The sequence below is a fragment of the Perna viridis genome, chromosome 1 (genome assembly GCF_037379345.1).
Source record: "Perna viridis isolate PV_CMFRI_1.1 ecotype Kerala chromosome 1, ASM3737934v1, whole genome shotgun sequence".
In the NCBI taxonomy this organism is placed as follows: domain Eukaryota; kingdom Metazoa; phylum Mollusca; class Bivalvia; order Mytilida; family Mytilidae; genus Perna; species Perna viridis.
The window spans coordinates 27,167,539-27,185,875 of NC_142445.1; the positions used below are offsets into that span (position 1 = coordinate 27,167,539).

Here is an 18,337-nt window from a genome sequence, read left to right on the forward strand (position 1 = left end):
CGATATATGCTGTTCACGTATTTCACGGATTAACCTCTCATCAGCAGCATAACAATCCGATACAAATACTGTTATAAACGACACAATCGGTTTTATGACGAAAATAAACCAAAAAAAACATAGTGCTCAAATCAGTTATTTTCAAAAATGAAAACAAAAGAATAAAACGCTACGAGCTTAATTAATACCACTGAATCATACATGTATATGAACAGCATCACTACAAAAGTTTTATGGCCGTCATCATGCGACTTGAAGACTGATTTGTTCAACGTGTCATAGTTTTCCTGTCCTCTTTTGTCTACCCCGGACTTGACTTTTTATGAGCAATTCGGCGGGTGTTTCTAGAAAAGCAGAGGACACTTACCCTACCGGTGCATCTGGTCCATGCTTCCAGTTTTAAGTGGAGTCCGAATTGCTCCTTTGCTTTTGTTACTTTGTTTGTACGATTTTAGTTAGTCTATGTTCTTTGTTGTGTATGTCTGGTCTTTGTCCCTGGATTTCATTCTTTTGATTACCGCTATAACCTTGGTTCCCTTGATTACTTTTTCATTAGTTTAACTCTACCCTTAATTACCTTATGAAATCAAAATTAAAGTCGTCCCAACAGAATGGTAAAACGAGTTGTTTCAATATAATCAACCAAATCTCAAATTGAAGAAATTAGGTTATTCGCATTTTCCCTACAGAGAAATATCTCTAAATTTCATGCACTTTAATAAATATAAGGTTTATACAACACTTAGTCACGTCACGTGTTTTGTATTATATTTGACTTTTTTTTACATAGACATACAAGATAGCACCCTTGTGAAAAAAAGTACATATAGATATCATATAAACGTTAAAATTTGATTGGGATAATGCCATTGCTATGAAAAGATTGTTACATGTGGTTATCCAGTCCGACATTAACACAGTTTTTCAACTGTTTTAATGCCATTTAAAGGTGGTAGATCTAGGGTAAAGGACACAACACTTACAAATCATTGGAACGCTTGTATTCAACATTTTTCATTGATGGCATGTAAGCATCAAAGATAATTAGATTGATTTCATTCTATGCCAAATGAAAGCTTGATAACCTTTGGTGAAATTGAATATGGTACAAACATATCACAGATTTCAAGTCATAGAGTTGTGTCCCTTACCCTAGGTCTACCTCCTTAATGGCAATTATTTTTAAATATACATGTGAAATCATAAGTATGACATTACAATGATTGATGCTTAATTGAAATTTCGCTTATACTGCTATAATTGTTTAAGCTTTCTCCGTACGAAACTCCTCCGGTGTTATGTAGCAAAACAATCAAGAAAATGCCGTTTGCCTTAAGTAGCCAAAAATAAAAACACCGAAATAAATACCCTATGCATATTTCAGTTACGTACACATGCAAAACATATAAAATAACAAAGTAATAAATACAATAATAGAAAGCGGATTAACGATTAAAATAATAACATTAATTTTAGATTAAGCGATAAAAATTGGAAAAATGAAATTAAAAAGTTTGATTTATTATTTTCCTGCTGTCAGAGGACACAAATGAATACAATATGGAATGCTTTGATAATTATCTGTATTTAAACAAGGCGTGCAAGAAAACAAAAAATCACCGGTGTATTTCCTTAATAAACTCTTTTAAATATCGCTGACTGCCAACAAAAGGAAAAGTAGTTACATTTAAATTGCAATGGTCTCTGACCCTTACATTCTCTTTATTATATTTTTAAAACTCTTTGTTTTAATTACAAAAGTCCCTAACTACCCAAACGTATATAATATTAGTGGAATATGACCTTGCAATGAGACTAGATTGGATAAAAAAATAATCTTAAAATCACTTAAGGAAATTAAATTAATGTATTGAGTTAATGAATTATTCAATGCATTCATCTCGTTAAAATAAAATGGAGATAAAAGAAACACTCATAACGTTCCCTAAGCCCGGATCAAGTTCAGAATCTAAACGGGTATCGTTTTCCCGAGCTCGGACAGATATTGCCAACGATTCTAGACATCAAGGTAGGAACGTAATATATACCTCAGTATTTATTGTCTTTGTCATTTATTTGATTTGCGGAATGAAGTAAATCACCGGATCGTATATCTTATTTTTCATTACTTTAATCACAAATTCGTGAATTTGGCAATCTCATCATAAATAATATAGTTGTTATAGGTTATCCTAACATCTAGAGTTTTTAAACTGACATTCTATCTCATAATAATTCATATTAATTCATTGAACATTTATCATACAAACAACAAATAAAAACACACAAACTAATGCTTTTAGAATAACGATCCTGTTCAACCTTATATGCGAAACTAAATTAATTTTTTTCCAGTAGTACTAAAGACGGAGACCATGTCTGCACACTGATCATTTCTTTAGTTGCTTTATCATATACCACCCCTTTTTCTTCAAAATGTCTTAAAATTGTGTCACAATAAACATATTGATTTTCGCGGATTCTTTCATGTGAACATACATGCAGTCATAATTTATCGCAGTAAATTAAATAAAAAGCGTTATATGGTTAAAAATAGTTTTCGTCGGTAAATTGTTTCACGCTTTTTTTTTTCACCGCAAAAATTAAAACGTTCACATTATGTGAACAATGACTACGATTTCAATGCATCATGCATTTAAAGACTCATTGTCAATATAACAATAATTGTTAAACAGCTTAATATGTGCAATCTTGAACAAGTCAGATCTATAAATAGAAAGATCGCTACACCAGATCTAAACAAAAAGTATGAAACCAGTTGTCTGAAATTTTGAATGAGTGACAACACAAAGATGAAATATTGATAGTCTACATCTCTGAAACCCGAAACTTGGTATTAAAAGACTTACGCCCTGGACTTAGTGCAGGCGGTGTTGCCATAGATGTCACAGCGGTACGAGTTCGAGTCCCGCGGAGGGAACGACAGAAATTTGCTTTGCAAATTTGACAGTTCTACCATCGTTGGGAATTTTTCAGACCCTTCTTTAAGTTTACGTTATATTCCCTGTATCAATTTGATCCGATGGAGCATTGTAGTGAATAGAGTCGTCACATTCTGAGGCGTTATATATATATATATACGTTTCATTTACAAATGTACTGTTTTTGGTGTTTTTTTCTGTTAGTTTGTAAAACAAATTTTAGTCTTACTAACTGATCTTCACTATGAAAATAAATTTGTCGTTATTAGATTAAGACGTTATTTTGAAGAATGGAGGATATTAATATTAGTTTTATCAACAATATATTTGATATTTCCCTTAGATTAGTTCTTAGATTGATTATATATGAACATATATTCGTTATAAATTTTAGATGACACTCGTCGAACTAAATCTGCAACTAGACTATCATCCAGGCGTTCAAATAGATTGTTGTCTCAAGGAAAAATTACATCAACCACACCAGAGACCGGGACGTCTCCCCGTAATCAGATGTTGGTCAGGCGTGCAATGAGATCACGAGAGAGTAGACGATCGTCTGGAAAAATTGATAACGAAAACATGTTCCTTTCGCCTGGTGGTGACTACAGACGTTTCGGGAGTCTAAGGTCTTTTGATAGTTGCATCAGTACAGCCAGGAAAGAAAGAGCCGCGGTATATATCTTGAAATTAATAAAATTTCATAAGATAGATTTATGGAACTATAAAATCTGAATTTACTTTAAACACTAGAACGACAAAAAAAAAGATACCACTTTGAAATAGCCAGTAATGATAAAAATACTGCAATTTCTGTCGTCTTCGGTGGAACGTTAACCAGTTTCAGAAAATTCTAAATATAGATGAAGTTAAAGAGATTCAAAGTTGTGCAAAAATAAGCTTGTTTATTTGTGACGGGTGAACGAGGCCACTCTTTAAAAAAACTATTGTTTGTAAGAGTAAAACCTTGTTTTGTAAATTGTGGTTTAAAAAAAAACAATTCAAATCTCCGACAGTATGTTCACTCTACAAAAGACAATTTGTATTATGAAGTATCGCAGTTCTTACTTAATAAGTCTTGTAGTATAATTAAAACGTTACGCCAAATTCCCTTTTATTTTCTTTACAGAAACTTCAATTTAAGCTGAAACTATGGACACATACGTTAATACTTTTTCAAAAGTTGCACCAGAAAATAGTCAAAGAAAAGTAAGATTATTCTATCTGATTAATAAAAGATAGTGCAAGGAATAGGTTTACTCTTTTATTTCAAGACCGAGTTACGTGTTCCTGGAAATTAAATCTTTTTGTGCTAATCATTTTACTACACTCTGAATTTACTCAGTGTTGAATTTACAGCATTTACAGACGTTTTAACCTGGGCGAAAAATATTAAATTTTAATTTTCTTTTTTGTTGGGATTAAAAACGTAAATTGAATTAAGCTTACCACTGTAGTGGTAATGTAAATGTGTCTTTAATCTTGAATTTTCGATCATTTTTTTATTTCAGTCAGGAGCTGGAAGCATTTAAGAAACAGATGGACTATACCGATGGAAAATTTGTAGCATTAGAAGGTAATGCACAGAAGGGTCTAGATGTTGATCACTACAAAGCAGTCACAAAGGTTAGTAAATAATTTGCTTCTGTACGAGAAATTAAATGTTTCATATAATTTTCAAATGAATGCTTGACATGCTTTAACGAAGTCGAATATGATGCAAACATATCATTGATTTCAGGAGTTAAGTCGCGTAGCCTAGGTCTATCCCTTAAGTCTGCTGTTCTAGTCTATCTTTTTTTGTTATCTTAAAAAAGACTGACACCACCAGTGTTATATCCATTAAAACAACTATTATGCAGACACATACTAGTATTGTTTATTTGACGCCTCCCTTAAAAGTACATGTACCAAAATTTAACACACGAAATTTCACGTTTCTGAAAATTTAGGCAGTGTATCGGTGTATTGATAGGTTCTGAAGATTAATATCGTATACAAAATAAAACTGCGGCAAAATTTTCCGAATTAACGATAAACTGAAACTTAGCATCATTTCTTTAATCGTTTTTATTACGCAGATCCGCATGTCGAGAGAAGCTAAGAGGATTTTACAGAAGGACCCGGATGAAAGAACAGAAGAGGAAATAAAACATGTAAGGAGTTTTGCTTTTGTTCTGTGTACTACGTTAATTGCTAATCTTCCTGCTTTATTTTCATTCGAAACACAACACGGTAAATACCAGAAAATGCAAAACTCATGAAGTTGTCTTCATTCATTAATATATACAACGATGTGGGGACAAAATAGCGGATTTGTTAGTTTTATTTCACAAACTAAAAAATGTTGTAGGTGACTTATCACTATTAATATAACTTGTCCTATGCTATAATATTTTGTATAACCGTTTTGGTCTGAATGAGGTTTTTATCAATTACAATAAAGATGGAGATGTTCCAATGTATTCGTTGTATGTTTAAGGTACGAACTGATCTCATGGTAACAAAAACAGAGAGTATACAAACCTTGCCAGAAGACTGTCAACTTAGACTAGCAAGAAACGTTGGACTAGAAAGGTATGTATTGTATTATCTGTCCGCCTAAGATTCATGCAAGGATCGGACGAAATACATTTATTCTTATGTGCTATTATTAAAATTTATTCGAAGTATTGCATTGAAAGAATGGTAACGGCAAAAGTTTGTTACTATCGTATGACGTGTTTCATGTCAGTTTGTTTGCAGACTGTTGTGTACTTCATAAATTTGCTGAATCAAATCAGGATGCAATACTTTTGATGTTTTCTCTGTACTGGATACGCAAAGTCATCGTTACATCAATTATATCAGACATGTTTAGGGATTTTCCAAAATATTTGTTAATTTGAATTGTGTATTTCTAGGAAAGCAAAGGACGCTTACTCTACCGGTGCACCTGGTCCATGGTCCAAGGTTTAGTGGAGTCTGAGTTGCTCATTGCTTTGTGCATATCATTTTGATTATTTTATGTTTTTTTTTTGTTGTCAGTGTCTGTTTTCCTGTCTGGTGTTTGTCCCTTGATTGCATTCTTTTGTTTGTTTGTTGGGGTTTAACGCCCGAGCAGCAATATTTCAGCTATATTCAGGCGATGAACATGATAAAATGAACATGAAACATTGAATGAAAAAAAGGATGGGACACAATGATAATGGGGTCGACAAATTTTGATTGCCACAAGATAAAGGGGGGGGGGGTGGGCAGGGTTCGGCAATTTAGCCTCCTGTGGCGGAGCACAAAGGTTGCTACTCCTATCGAATACCACAGCAGGGTTCCTTAACGTGCGAGGAACGTGGCATCTTTCCCAACACGGTGCATCACTATGGTTTGCGGTAAGGTTTCCCGTATTATAGCCTGACAACCCCAGCATGTAACACGCCAGGGGTACCCCATTCCATCACATGGGGCCCACATCCCAGTTGCTCTGTGGGCAGAGCGCCTAGCCCCGGATAGGTTTCTGAACACTATTTAGTCGCCTTTTACTACGAGCTTAGCGCTGCCGCAGGCTTATTCTTTTGACACTCAGACTTGCACGGGGCGATTGCATTCTTTTGATTTCCGCTAGAATTTTGATTCCTTTGATTACTGTTTCAGTCTTGGTGCTAAACGCTTTATTATCAAAGAAGGTTACGCCGCTGAATACTGCTATTTGATTATAGTCGGCTCAGGTGAGTATAACTTTACATGAAAAAGGAACAATGTCTTCTCAAACATTAGTAGCATTCTATGTAATAATTATGCAATTGGTGGCACATCATAATTCTCAATTTGGTTTTTTTGCCTCAAAAATATTCAAATACATCTCGAAAACAACCAGTAAGCTATTTAAAATTTATCCTGAAACATTTTTGACTGTTTATATAAGGAAAAACTTCGGGAAAATCGTCCCGCCATTTTTCCATAGTGTTTTTTAACTGAATTTGACCTATCAATACTTTAAAAAGGCAAACTTTACAAACACTTTGGTAGTAATTTCTTGAGGATATAAGGTATACTTGGATAATGCTATAAATAATCTGTGTATATTTTATTCATGTGCCACACCATATACACATTTTGCATGATTCTTAGATGGAAGAGTACATAAAGGATTAAGGTTTTAATCAATTTAATCACCACAATAAGCATACGTAGGTCATCTTAACTTACATTTTGAAAAAAAAAATATGACATTTAAATAATAGCAAACACAAATAATCAAACCAAAATAAAATGAACATAAAAGTATACAAAAAAACCCACTTTATACTTCTTGCATTTAGATTTAGATACACGTATACTTTTTGCATTTGATTCCAATGATGCTGTTGAGGTGTTACTCATTGAAACACGTGTACAGCATATCGAAATTTGCAATACATTTTTGTATTAGTATAATTAGTGTTTTGGTATTTGTGAGTCAAAATTTTATTTATTTTTCCACTATTTATCATACAGTAATAAGAGCGTGGTTGGACGAGGGTGCCGTCAAAGCTACGAGTGACGAAAAGCCTTTAAAAGAAGGACAGATGTTTGGTGTAGGTATAGTTAGTAAAACTCTAGAAACTAGCCACTGCAAGAATTTGTAAAACTTTAAAATTGCATTCTTCACATAAAATTTTTTACATATTTCCATTGCACATCTTAAATCTATTTAAGATTTTTATCGGAATTAATTTGGGGGTTTCTCATAGCAAAATATGGACTTCGTCATTTTTGAATATGGGGAACATGGGAACCCATCTCTTATCCGTTACTCTTCCTAAACCAATGCAAATGGAATTGAAAATAACTTTCACAGAATCTCCATTGTATATATTCCCATTGTGCAGGTCTTTTTTCGCTCCAACTCAATATGGAGTTTAACAGGTGCATGTTGTTAAACTGGGTGGTGGCGTATCAAATAGGGAGCATTGCTCATAGAATTTCTAGCTTAAATTGTGAACATGTCTTTTGAAGAGAGGACATGTATATTAGTTTGATATTACATTATTTATCTAGGAATCTGAAATGAGGAATTCTAGTCGACGAAAAGCATCATACATATCAGCCTCTTATACAGAAATATTAAGAGTATCGGCGGAGGTAATTATATAAAACGACAGATTAATATTTGTCATCCTAACATTTAACAAATAATAAAATGCAAGGTAGATAATAAACGATTTAATGTATTGCCTTACATACATGTACATGTACCCAATAATGCTGCTGACGTGGTCGATCAAATCATTACAGCGAGTAGTATAGTTAATATCAGCAAACAGAGGTGATCTTCCCTTGAATGAATGACTTTCACCAGATAACATTTCCATGGTAGTTAGTTGTACTATAGACAAAAAAGTTCTAAACTTGTTTTTATACTTAGATCAAACACCTAGGAAATGATAGCAAATTTAACTTAAGACGACGACCAACTCTACTCCCTGGCGTGAACTATGCTTTTTGCTGTAATGCTATGATAGTTAGTACATGAAGATAACAAAAAGAGAAGAACATTTTTGTGCATTGCTTTCTTTTTTTTTCTAAAGTTTACTGTACGAATATGTTTTAATTTTAATGAAGATGCCCAAACGTAATAATAGGACACGACGAGCTCCTATTCCAGTACATTCACACACCACATAAGTGTACTTATATATTAATTCAAAAGAACAACTTTTATTGCATGCTTCAGGACTATTATGACATATTTATGGCGGGTGAAAATGTCCGTCAAGATGATGTTTTAATGCTGAAGTAAGTATTTAGCTATCACTGTTCCGCTTTAACACTCAGTGCATAATATGACTGAAAAAGTTACAAGTCTACAAAATACAGGTCAACATCCTTCTGTCCCAGCAATTTTGGCATTTGAATATTTCTATATAAGTAAACCGTCCAAAATGTCGGTTTACATACACGGGTAATCATGCAAACAAACGATGAAATTATTATTATTATTTTTTTTTTATAGTAATTCAAATTGGGTCAGTTTATCAGTTTATACGTAAAAAATACAGAATTCATTGAAGTAGGTCTAGCGTGCGTTTTTACCGGACAGTTGCAAGAAGCATTTTAGAAGTTAATCACATCGGCATCGCAAAAAAAAACATCAATTTTTTTTATTGACAAATCGATCCATCACCAGACAAACACAACAATACCAGATATGTTACAGGTTTAAAGAAATGCACTACATTTCATTGTGATATTTATTATAGGCCCTATCACTTTGAAGATAGTAATATATACGTCGATTTTGTTTTGGAATTAAACTTTCGTGTTGTGTTGTAAATCACAGTTACATAATTTCAGGCAAATAGACATATTTAGAGGCTGGAATATAGAAAGTATAATGGGGAAAAGAGATAAAATTAAAAGAAAATATTTTCCGTAAGTACGAAAGAGGGAAAGAAAGAAAAATACTGTTTTTAGCCACCGAATGCAGTATACGTAATTTAAAAAGCTGAACTGTTACTAGTCAGGAAAACTTCATTTGTACACTGTACATAAATATTGCATTCGTAGTTACCTTTTGTTTTGTATACTTATTCACTATTATCTATCGTTCTTAATATTACTCCATGCTACTCGATGTCTTACTTCGAATACTCTGCTACAAGAAGTGTCTACAAACTATATGTTACCTGATGTTTTATTTTACTCTCTGTAACATGGTGTTAACCACAATCTCTGCCATAACATTAAATGTTCAATCTTTTTTTTTTATCTGATTTTTATATTATTTAGTCCATGTTGCTAATGTAAGTATGATGTAATCATACTTACTCCCTGTGACAAAATATTTTTGTTTTTTTACGCAGTCGGTATTGAGTTCGCTTTGACATCACGGGACACCCATAATGCATAGTAACCGATGGAGCTTACAACCTTGCATTTCATTGGACAAAAGTGATAGCAACCGTGAAATTCAAGGCTCAATTAGGAGTATTGGTGTTCGGAATATTTGAATTATGAATAAACTTTTATATATTGAATAACTGGAAATAGCTTACTTGTTGGACCAATTATATAATTGAAATGTGAAACTAAGCACCGTGATCACACATTTTAGCAAAAATCTAAATCGGATATGGAATAAACAATGTGATAAGATGCGTTGGCTATCTTCTTGTTAAAGATAGTACATGTTTTATTATTATTATTATTATTATTTAATTCTCGTTACATCAGTTTTGTCATTGGTTTATTGCCATCGTACGAACATGATTCATTAATGCCTAAAACCAGGAAAAATCCAACCCTCTTTAAAATTTAATTCCACTTAAAAAGAATTCATCCGAACTATTTGTTGCACTGATGTATCTTCAAGTAAATCAGGAAACATGCTATTGTATTGCATGCAATTTTGCAGAAACAATTGGCTTGTAAAAGAAAACAAAAACCAACATGACGATACAGAGGAGAATGCAGTTGCTCTAGATAGCAGATGTTTTGAATGGATCTACATCATAAAATCTGTAAGTATAAACATTACATTCATATTTTGTTGTTTTGTTTGTTTTGTTGTCTTCGTTTTTTATGGATAGTTTTGAAAATAGATTTATTATCTTATAACCTACTTTTTGTTATTTCAAAATTAAAGAAAAAATTATCTATTAATATAGATTCAAAAACAAGTACAGACTTCCAAATTGTCGATTTCCTGTCAAAATTAAAGTTATGTTAGTTTGGGTACAGTTGTTTAATAAATGTATGTCGCTAAGTATGAAGAAGAAAATGAATACAGGGATTGAACGGAAGAGGAACCCCACTGTAATGTGAATAAGGCAGTATCATTTTCTATATATTGTTCACGTCCATTGACTTTAAAAATTATTTATTAATGCAGTCTTTAGATTAATCTCAAAAGACCTATAACAATGTAAACTATAAAGACTTCTATAACCATTCATGAGAAAGATTTAAAAAACTGTATAGCGGGCAATGTTCGCGGGTGCTTATTTTGACATATTTTTGTGGTATGTCTAAAAACGCAAAGATGAATTCTGCAAAATATTTACTCTGGGCTTAAGTACTTGGTGAAACCCTTAGTATCCGTCAAAATTAAAACGCCAAATATTATCTTATACCTATTTGCTTAAAAATTCCAAAATTTTACATCCGTAAAAACAAAGTGCAATAAGGTATTACAATCGATGATGAGCGACTCTGTTGTCTTTTTAGGGTTCCATTCAAGTTATGAAACAGTTTCAGAAAGTAAAACCTACCATCAATACAAAGACAGGATATTACACGTCAACGATACACGCTGATGGCTTTCTAGAGTTTCTGACAAAGGGAGCAGATTATGAGCGTAGTTCAATATACCAATCACCTAAAGCCCCATCTCGACCTCTGACGGCTTCAACATTACGTACAGATCCGGACCCTCCTTTATTGAAAAAATTAAATCGTCTACTGCGTCCGCAAACGACAGGCAACCAAAACAGATTTATCAGCACTCCAGATTCTCTGAAAGATAAAAGATTACCAACATCAGCCATTAGCTCAAAACTCGTATCAATTCCCAGAAGGGTTAGTTATAGTCACAATTTAGAGATATGACCTTTTTTTTCAAGTATATTTTTTGTCTATATGAAAGACACAAAGACACTTTTGACATACATGTAAGAGGGATGGCGGCCAAACAAGTGGTACAAAATGACGGCATTGTTATTCTATTCTTATTTTCTGGTCGTTTTTTCTATATATGTTAACAAAACAATCGCTTGTTGATAATTATATCTCAAATATTGCTATTTGTTGAGTAAATTTCTGTTCATTATTTTAGCGACGACAATCGTTAATTGAGAGGAAAGACTACACGTCGACACCAACAGATACACCAGAAACACAGCAAGATGTCCTCTCGCCGTTTGATGGCGCTCTAACTGGTAAGAAGCATAACATTTTGTGTCAACATTGTCTCATCTCCAAAAAACTATCTTTTTTATATAACAAATAACATGCTGTCTTTACTTTGTTTCCTTTTTTATGTTATTTGTTTTTGCAAAATAAACTCCTTGATATAGCGGTTGTGCATTTGCATCGGCTTTAAGGGTTCATTGGTTTGAACTCTTCAAAAAAATTTCAAAACAATAAATAGCTACCATTCTCTCTGGCAAACTACAAATTGAAAATTGTGGCAATGGGATAACTAGACTTAAATTAAGGTGAAATGCCATCAGTTGAAATGCTCTTTATGTGAAGTAGGACTAAATGTAAGCTAATGGTCTTAATATTGTCTGAATAAAATGTCAATGGACGTTAAACTACAACCAAATGGTATATATACATATATCTCTGGTGACCTTGAAAGACCACTCGGTTAAGTCGAATATATGTGAATGATTGCTATTATTCGTTGACTTGATACTTTGGCATGAAAACCGAAACCATAAGTACTTTCGATCGGATTCAGTTAAAAGTTTAAAATGCCTGCCAATCAATTTTGAACCAAATTTCAGACAGAATATGAGAGAGTGATTTTAAATGATTTTTGAACCCTTTAACAATAGAAGCTTATACATATTACAAAGCGTTATAACGTTAACCCTGCAATACGATCTATAAATGAAAAAAGCTGAAAATGCCGTGTTATAAAATTAGCGCTTTATGACATCTGAGTTGTCTATCTTTGGTCGAACAAGTCGTGTGTCGTTCCTCCTGGTACAATTTGCCTTGAATCGTGGTCAATTTTTTACAGTATTAGTCTAATTGGTGTAAAAATTGATGCTATGTCCTATGTAGCTTAGATATTTGTATGTATGTTTGTTCAATTGTTTGTGTTCGTCACATTGCATCCACTTCCGCCTTAACATTATCACAAATTATCTTTAAGACAGGAACGACAGTTGTCAAAAAGATCCTTTGGATTCTAGAATGGACAAGGCTTCCAGTACATTAGTAAGAAATTAATATTTCAAACGAAGGTCTACTGTGATTTTTTAAACAGATTGATTTGTGTTATTGCTTTAAAGTAATTTATAAGACTCGTTTGGTTCCAAAAGAGAAGATTCGATAAGGGCCATATTTTGCATCCACAAAAAACAGTTTTGAAGCAAATGACAAACTGCAATATGCATATTTAAATCATTTCATCAATTTTCAAGACCTGCAAAAATCTTTTAAATTTTGGGTCAAATTGGCGGAGACTCTCAAAAAATTTACAAAAAAAGGTTTCAAAAAGTGTCAAATGTTGATATATTTGATGCAAAATTCGCAGATTTCCCAAATTTTGACATCATCTTTTCAATCATTGAAACATGATATGTCGGTAAATGTAGTTGAACATGCTAGCTAAATCACCCATTTAACATTCTAAATAGCAATTAAAAAAATTTGAATTTCATGTCATGTAGGGGTCAAATATGGGAATTATCGTACCATGTACTTAAATATGAGTTTCATGGTATTCCAGAGAAAAATATGCCTTTTGATAATACAAGAAGCACTACGATTGTTACCCTAAATCACAAAATGAACAATTGTTCTCTTTTTTTCTCACTGTTTAGAATATTATACTTAAAAACATTGAACGATTAAACCATTAATATTCCAGACAGATTATGAGATTCAAGGTCGATTGTCTCCAACTAGAAAGAAGCAAGTCACTATCGGCCATCCGGTATACCGTTTGATGTTTTTTTTAAAAATAAATTATGATGGCTTCTGTATATGTGTTTTGAAGTAGTTTAGATTAAGTTTAGATTACACAATAATCCCTGAATATATTTCACGTGGACTTTTTTAACTTGTTCTGTGAAAATTTTGTGTGTGATTTGATTTTATTGCATGGCTGAAGGATGCACTTAACATTGTACTCAATTAGTCTTTATACGGAATTTTATAAAACAATATTCGAAATTTTGAATTTTGTAATGGATTAGTAGAAGTCAAGCAAATTCCTACTTAAATTTTCTGTTTCATTGTTGTAAATAAAAGCCAAATGACAGACAAACGGTATCAGTGTTCTTTACAAATATAATAGTTTAATGAGGTAGACCTAGGGTAAGGAACACAACTCTCACTGATCATTGAAATTCAGCATTTTGCATTAATCTCGTATAAGCATCAAAGTAACTTGGATAAGTTTCATTCTGTTTCAATTTAAAGCTTGATAGACATTGATAAAATAGGATACAAAAAACTCGGGTGATTGACAGCTCTTGAGTATATTGTTTTTAAACCAATTATTTTTTTAATTATAGTTTTCTATTACTGCTTATGTACTTATTTTGTCAGTTTTATCTTTTGATAAAAATGCTATTGAAATGATTTTTGTGATGTATTACATAAGTCTTTCAATGTGATTTACATTTTCCTCAAAACATTTGAATTGTTATGAATGTATCATAAACATATATTGTTTTCCGATAGGAATGTTGGACAAACCTCGCAGCTGATGACAGTACTGTACTTTGCAAGATCAAAACGTTGACAAAAGGCGATGTGTTTGTAAGTTATGATCTGTATGATATAAACTCTACTGCTGTATGTCGCCTATTTTTTGTTTAGCATAAAAAACGTTAAGGGCAAATATTGAGTCCTACATCGAATTAAACAAATATATAGAGCAATAACAAAATTGATAGAAATTGTAATTGTACATTATTCTGATGCGCTAAAGAGAAAGTATTCAAAATTTTAAAAATCTAAAGAAAAAATAACTGAAAACGTAACTACAGTCACAACAAATTTATATGTTGTAAGCTATTTCAAAATACTAATTGTAAAGGTACTTTGCTACTGCGACCCAAAACATTGTAGGTTGTATTAGCTTATGTGAAGTGTTGGGGAAAAGCTTTTTCCCTGCAGTATTGATCGGATGAAACAAATCAAATTTAATATAAAGAAATTGTAACCGTTTCATTACCATGCCATTTAAATTTATCAGCATACACTGAATCCTCTCCAGTCCCAAACCATTTTGAACTTCGAAAACCGTTTGATCTAGAATAATGTTTGATTTTCCCAGGTTCACAAAGCGTTAAATCTTATGTGAATGGACTTTAAAAAGTGTCCAGCTTACACTGGGTTTCGAATTATTCAGGTTTAGGTTAAGATAAGGTTTTAAACAATTGTTTCTTGTTTTCTTTCAGCAATACTTTATTCAAAAGAGTATCCTCTTCAACATGTATACTCTTCTACATTAAGTTTGGGCAGTTATATACTTCAGATTGAATCATTAATTTTTTCACTGTATAAAAGACTTTGTTTTCCAGGGACTTGAATATATAGTTTTTGATGAAATGGACGGAAAAGATCAGCCTGGATTTGTACTAAAAAGTAATGGGAGTGAGTGTATAATGATACACAAAAAAGTTTATTGGGATCTCATTAAGGATAACTTCGATCTTAAAGAGAAATTGAGAAGTGATGTAAGTAAATAAAAATATAGTTATACAGCGTATTCCGTCTAAGCCGAACCTCCTGTTGACTTTAGAGTTGGTTTGGTTTAGACTGGTGTCCAGTTTAGGCAGGTGTTCAGTTTAGACAGGTGTGCAGTTGACCAAGGTTCAAAATACATCTAAATTTATATCAAGGAACTTTACAAGGTGCTTGGTTTAGACATTTTGGGGGAGGGGGAGTTAAGAGTGAGGTTTAGATAGGGTTTACTGTATTATTTATCGGATCTCATTTATGTTGATTTCAACACAATTCATCAACTGTTAAAAAAATGGCTTATCTCTGCAGTGTCAGAACACAATTGTGCTTTCGGCTGATTGATAATTACTTTTTAATCTGATTTATATTATAACTGAGTTACATATTCGAATTAAAACGCCTTTAGTGTATCTGATTCACTATTTAGTGCAGAAATGTCAGTAATTAAAGAAATCGGTACCTCGTCTTTTGAGTTAACGAAGGCTTTTTTATATCGTGATTGTTTTAAACAGCTAAAATCTTGTTGTATTATTGTACAATTGCATGGAAACCTTATTGTCACTGTATACTCTTTACAACTTAAAAGTCCAGCTCACTTGATCAATATTTATATAGGTTTCTCCATATCCTGATGAGGAAGACCTCAAAGAGAATTTATTGCTCAGGACAAATTGGGAACTTCATAAGGAAATTGTTGTACAGGATATCATGTCTGAAAAAGCAAGAATCAGACCCCACAAGCACGGTAGAAAATATAACCCAGCATGGAAATAATTAATGTTCAAAGGGATGTGCCATATTTTTAAATTAATTGAAATTAGCATTTGAACTAGCTTGGGATCAGTTAGTGACAGAAAAATGGTATCTGGTTCGAGTGAAGTTTGTAAATCGGCATTTTAAAAAAAAACTTGTCTTTAGATTAAGAACTTTGAGACTTTAAGACTGTTACTCAACACTTTTTGAATATTTTTTTTATTAACGTATTAAAATAAATGAACGCATAAATTTGTAGTCAGTTATACTATGATGACATTGAACTGTGGATAATGAAAATACGTGTACTGTCATGCAACTCAGGTTCAGACATGATAGTAGTCTTAGCAATGCATGAAAATAGAAAAAAATGCCTATGTACTTGTAATAAAAGGAAAATTAAAAATGCGTATAAATAATTTAATTTGATTTAAAATAAACCTCCTTGGGTGGATCTCTTATCGCAACATAGATTATTTTGAATAAACTAACTGTACTGTGCTGTCGCTAACGTAGATTGGTCCGCATTATGTTTCAATTAATACAAAACTAAATTACGTTTTCAATAAGGATCATATCTTAATTTGTATGGACTGTTATAAGAAATTAAATTATAAAGATTATTTTCTTTTGTTTCTTTTTTGAGCAAGTTATGTTGCTGGCAATTCAACCTTGTGATTATATACATATGTTATATTATGTAATAAACTGCTTCTTTAAAATTAGAATTATCCTTAAATGTTTAGAATGAAAATAATCTTCTTTTTTTTATTTTTGACAAATATTAATTATTTCCTATAAATCACTTCATCGAAACTCCACATAAATGAAGAAAATAGTTCGGAACTACTACACATAATTGTAAGTACGGTCAAAGACGTGCTGACAAAAAGTAACATGTTTTCAATACGGTACAACATATTATTAAAATATACAACATTATGAGTTTTTTTCCCGTTTTGACATAACGATTTCATTAAGTTCTTTTTTTTTGTGTGATCAGCATTGAATGCATACATTGTTAGCAAGAATAAACAAAAACAAAAGAAAACTTAAGTTTTTCAGAGACGTGTTTCTATCCACCATCCACTTGTTATTATAAAAAGTGAATGAGAAAAATATATCTATCCAATAAGCTGAAAGATATATAGTTTTTGTTGTATATCTGTGATCTAATATGCACATGACTTATTGATAGGTATGCTGTACATCAATTCTATATACACCTTCTGGAAAGATAAATTAATAACTGAAAAAAATTCAGAAGGTTTATACACATCTTTGAGAAAGAGATATTATTCTAAGATATTTGGAGACAGAAACATTTCATGAGGATATTATTTATAAATGATGTATTAACAGTAATAAAAGATATGACTTTACATTTGATGTTATTTTGCATTGCTTGATATTTCCTGATTGCTTCCTTATCGTTGTCTGTCTTTCTAGGTAGGAGTAGTGTTTATTACTGGAGGCAATATATAAATCTTTTGATGCCAAGTTTGTGCATTTCTAAAATGAATGATTAATTAGTCGCCGCTTTATTTTTCCTTTTCCTTTTGAAAGCTTATTAGTATACAGAAAAATAATTTATACTAGATCCTGAGTATTTTCGACTTCAGGAACTCAACATCAGCTGTAATTAAAATAATTAAATACTTCTCCGTCTATGAATCAGGCAAAATGTGTATCAGTTGTGGCACATGAAGGGAAAAAACGATTTTATTGCTTTAACCTCCAGAAATAACCATTCAAGTGTTTGTAAAATTTGCCTTTTTAAGATATTGATAGGTCAAAGTTAGTTGAAATGCAATACGGAAAAATGACTGGACAATTTTCCCTCACTTCTTCAATTTATAAGCAGTTAATAACAGATGTTTCAGGATAAATTTGAATAACATGTCAGTTGTTTTCTATATATCTGAGGCAAAAAAAAAGACCAAATTGAAAAATATGATGTGCCACCCATTGCTTGATTCTTACACAGAGTGGTACTTAAAACACTAGAGACCTTAAATGTGCAAACGTCTATTTTCAATGTATACTCCCCAACCCGCGTAAATGTCTGTGAAAAATCAACCTGCGAGTAAATTGGGTCGCAACATTGGCGTCTAAAAAGGAAATCGCAAAAAAAATCGTTCTGTCCTATATCATTCTGAAGTCATTGCTTATACTTTTAAAATAAGCGCAAAGCTGATGTTTCAGAAAGTCTCGCATATTCATGTCGGTCCACACCGTCTAATACAACACAAACA

General features: G+C 32.2%; 1 protein-coding gene across 2 annotated transcripts; it reads left to right on the plus strand.

The window, feature by feature from the left end:
- Window positions 1–1,787: 1,787 nt before the first annotated feature.
- On the plus strand, window positions 1,788–17,464 carry LOC148628027 (cyclic nucleotide-binding domain-containing protein 2-like). 2 transcript variants are annotated; one of them, XM_088583541.1, is made up of 19 exons: window positions 1,788–2,029; window positions 3,337–3,617; window positions 4,072–4,151; window positions 4,454–4,568; window positions 5,024–5,098; window positions 5,425–5,519; window positions 6,573–6,646; window positions 7,416–7,495; window positions 7,959–8,042; window positions 8,635–8,696; window positions 9,255–9,332; window positions 10,315–10,420; window positions 11,127–11,477; window positions 11,734–11,836; window positions 12,784–12,848; window positions 13,504–13,569; window positions 14,322–14,399; window positions 15,167–15,322; window positions 15,945–17,464. In XM_088583541.1, exons 1-19 carry the CDS (start codon window positions 1,915–1,917, stop codon window positions 16,101–16,103), a joined length of 2,223 nt encoding a protein of 740 aa, XP_088439667.1. In that variant the 5' UTR covers window positions 1,788–1,914; the 3' UTR covers window positions 16,104–17,464. The 2 variants fall into 2 exon arrangements, with proteins under 2 accessions (XP_088439667.1, XP_088439675.1); XM_088583549.1 differs by lacking the exon at window positions 13,504–13,569.
- Window positions 17,465–18,337: the final 873 nt, after the last annotated feature.

Bases quoted from the DNA above. Each gene is read 5' to 3' on its own strand.
- LOC148628027 (XM_088583541.1), top strand. From the start codon at position 1,915: ATGGAGATAAAAGAAACACTCATAACGTTCCCTAAGCCCGGATCAAGT. The intron at 3,618-4,071 runs GTATATATCTTG...TTTTCTTTACAG, and splicing joins CCAGGAAAGAAAGAGCCGCG to AAACTTCAATTTAAGCTGAA. The intron at 11,837-12,783 runs GTAAGAAGCATA...ATTATCTTTAAG, and splicing joins GTTTGATGGCGCTCTAACTG to ACAGGAACGACAGTTGTCAA.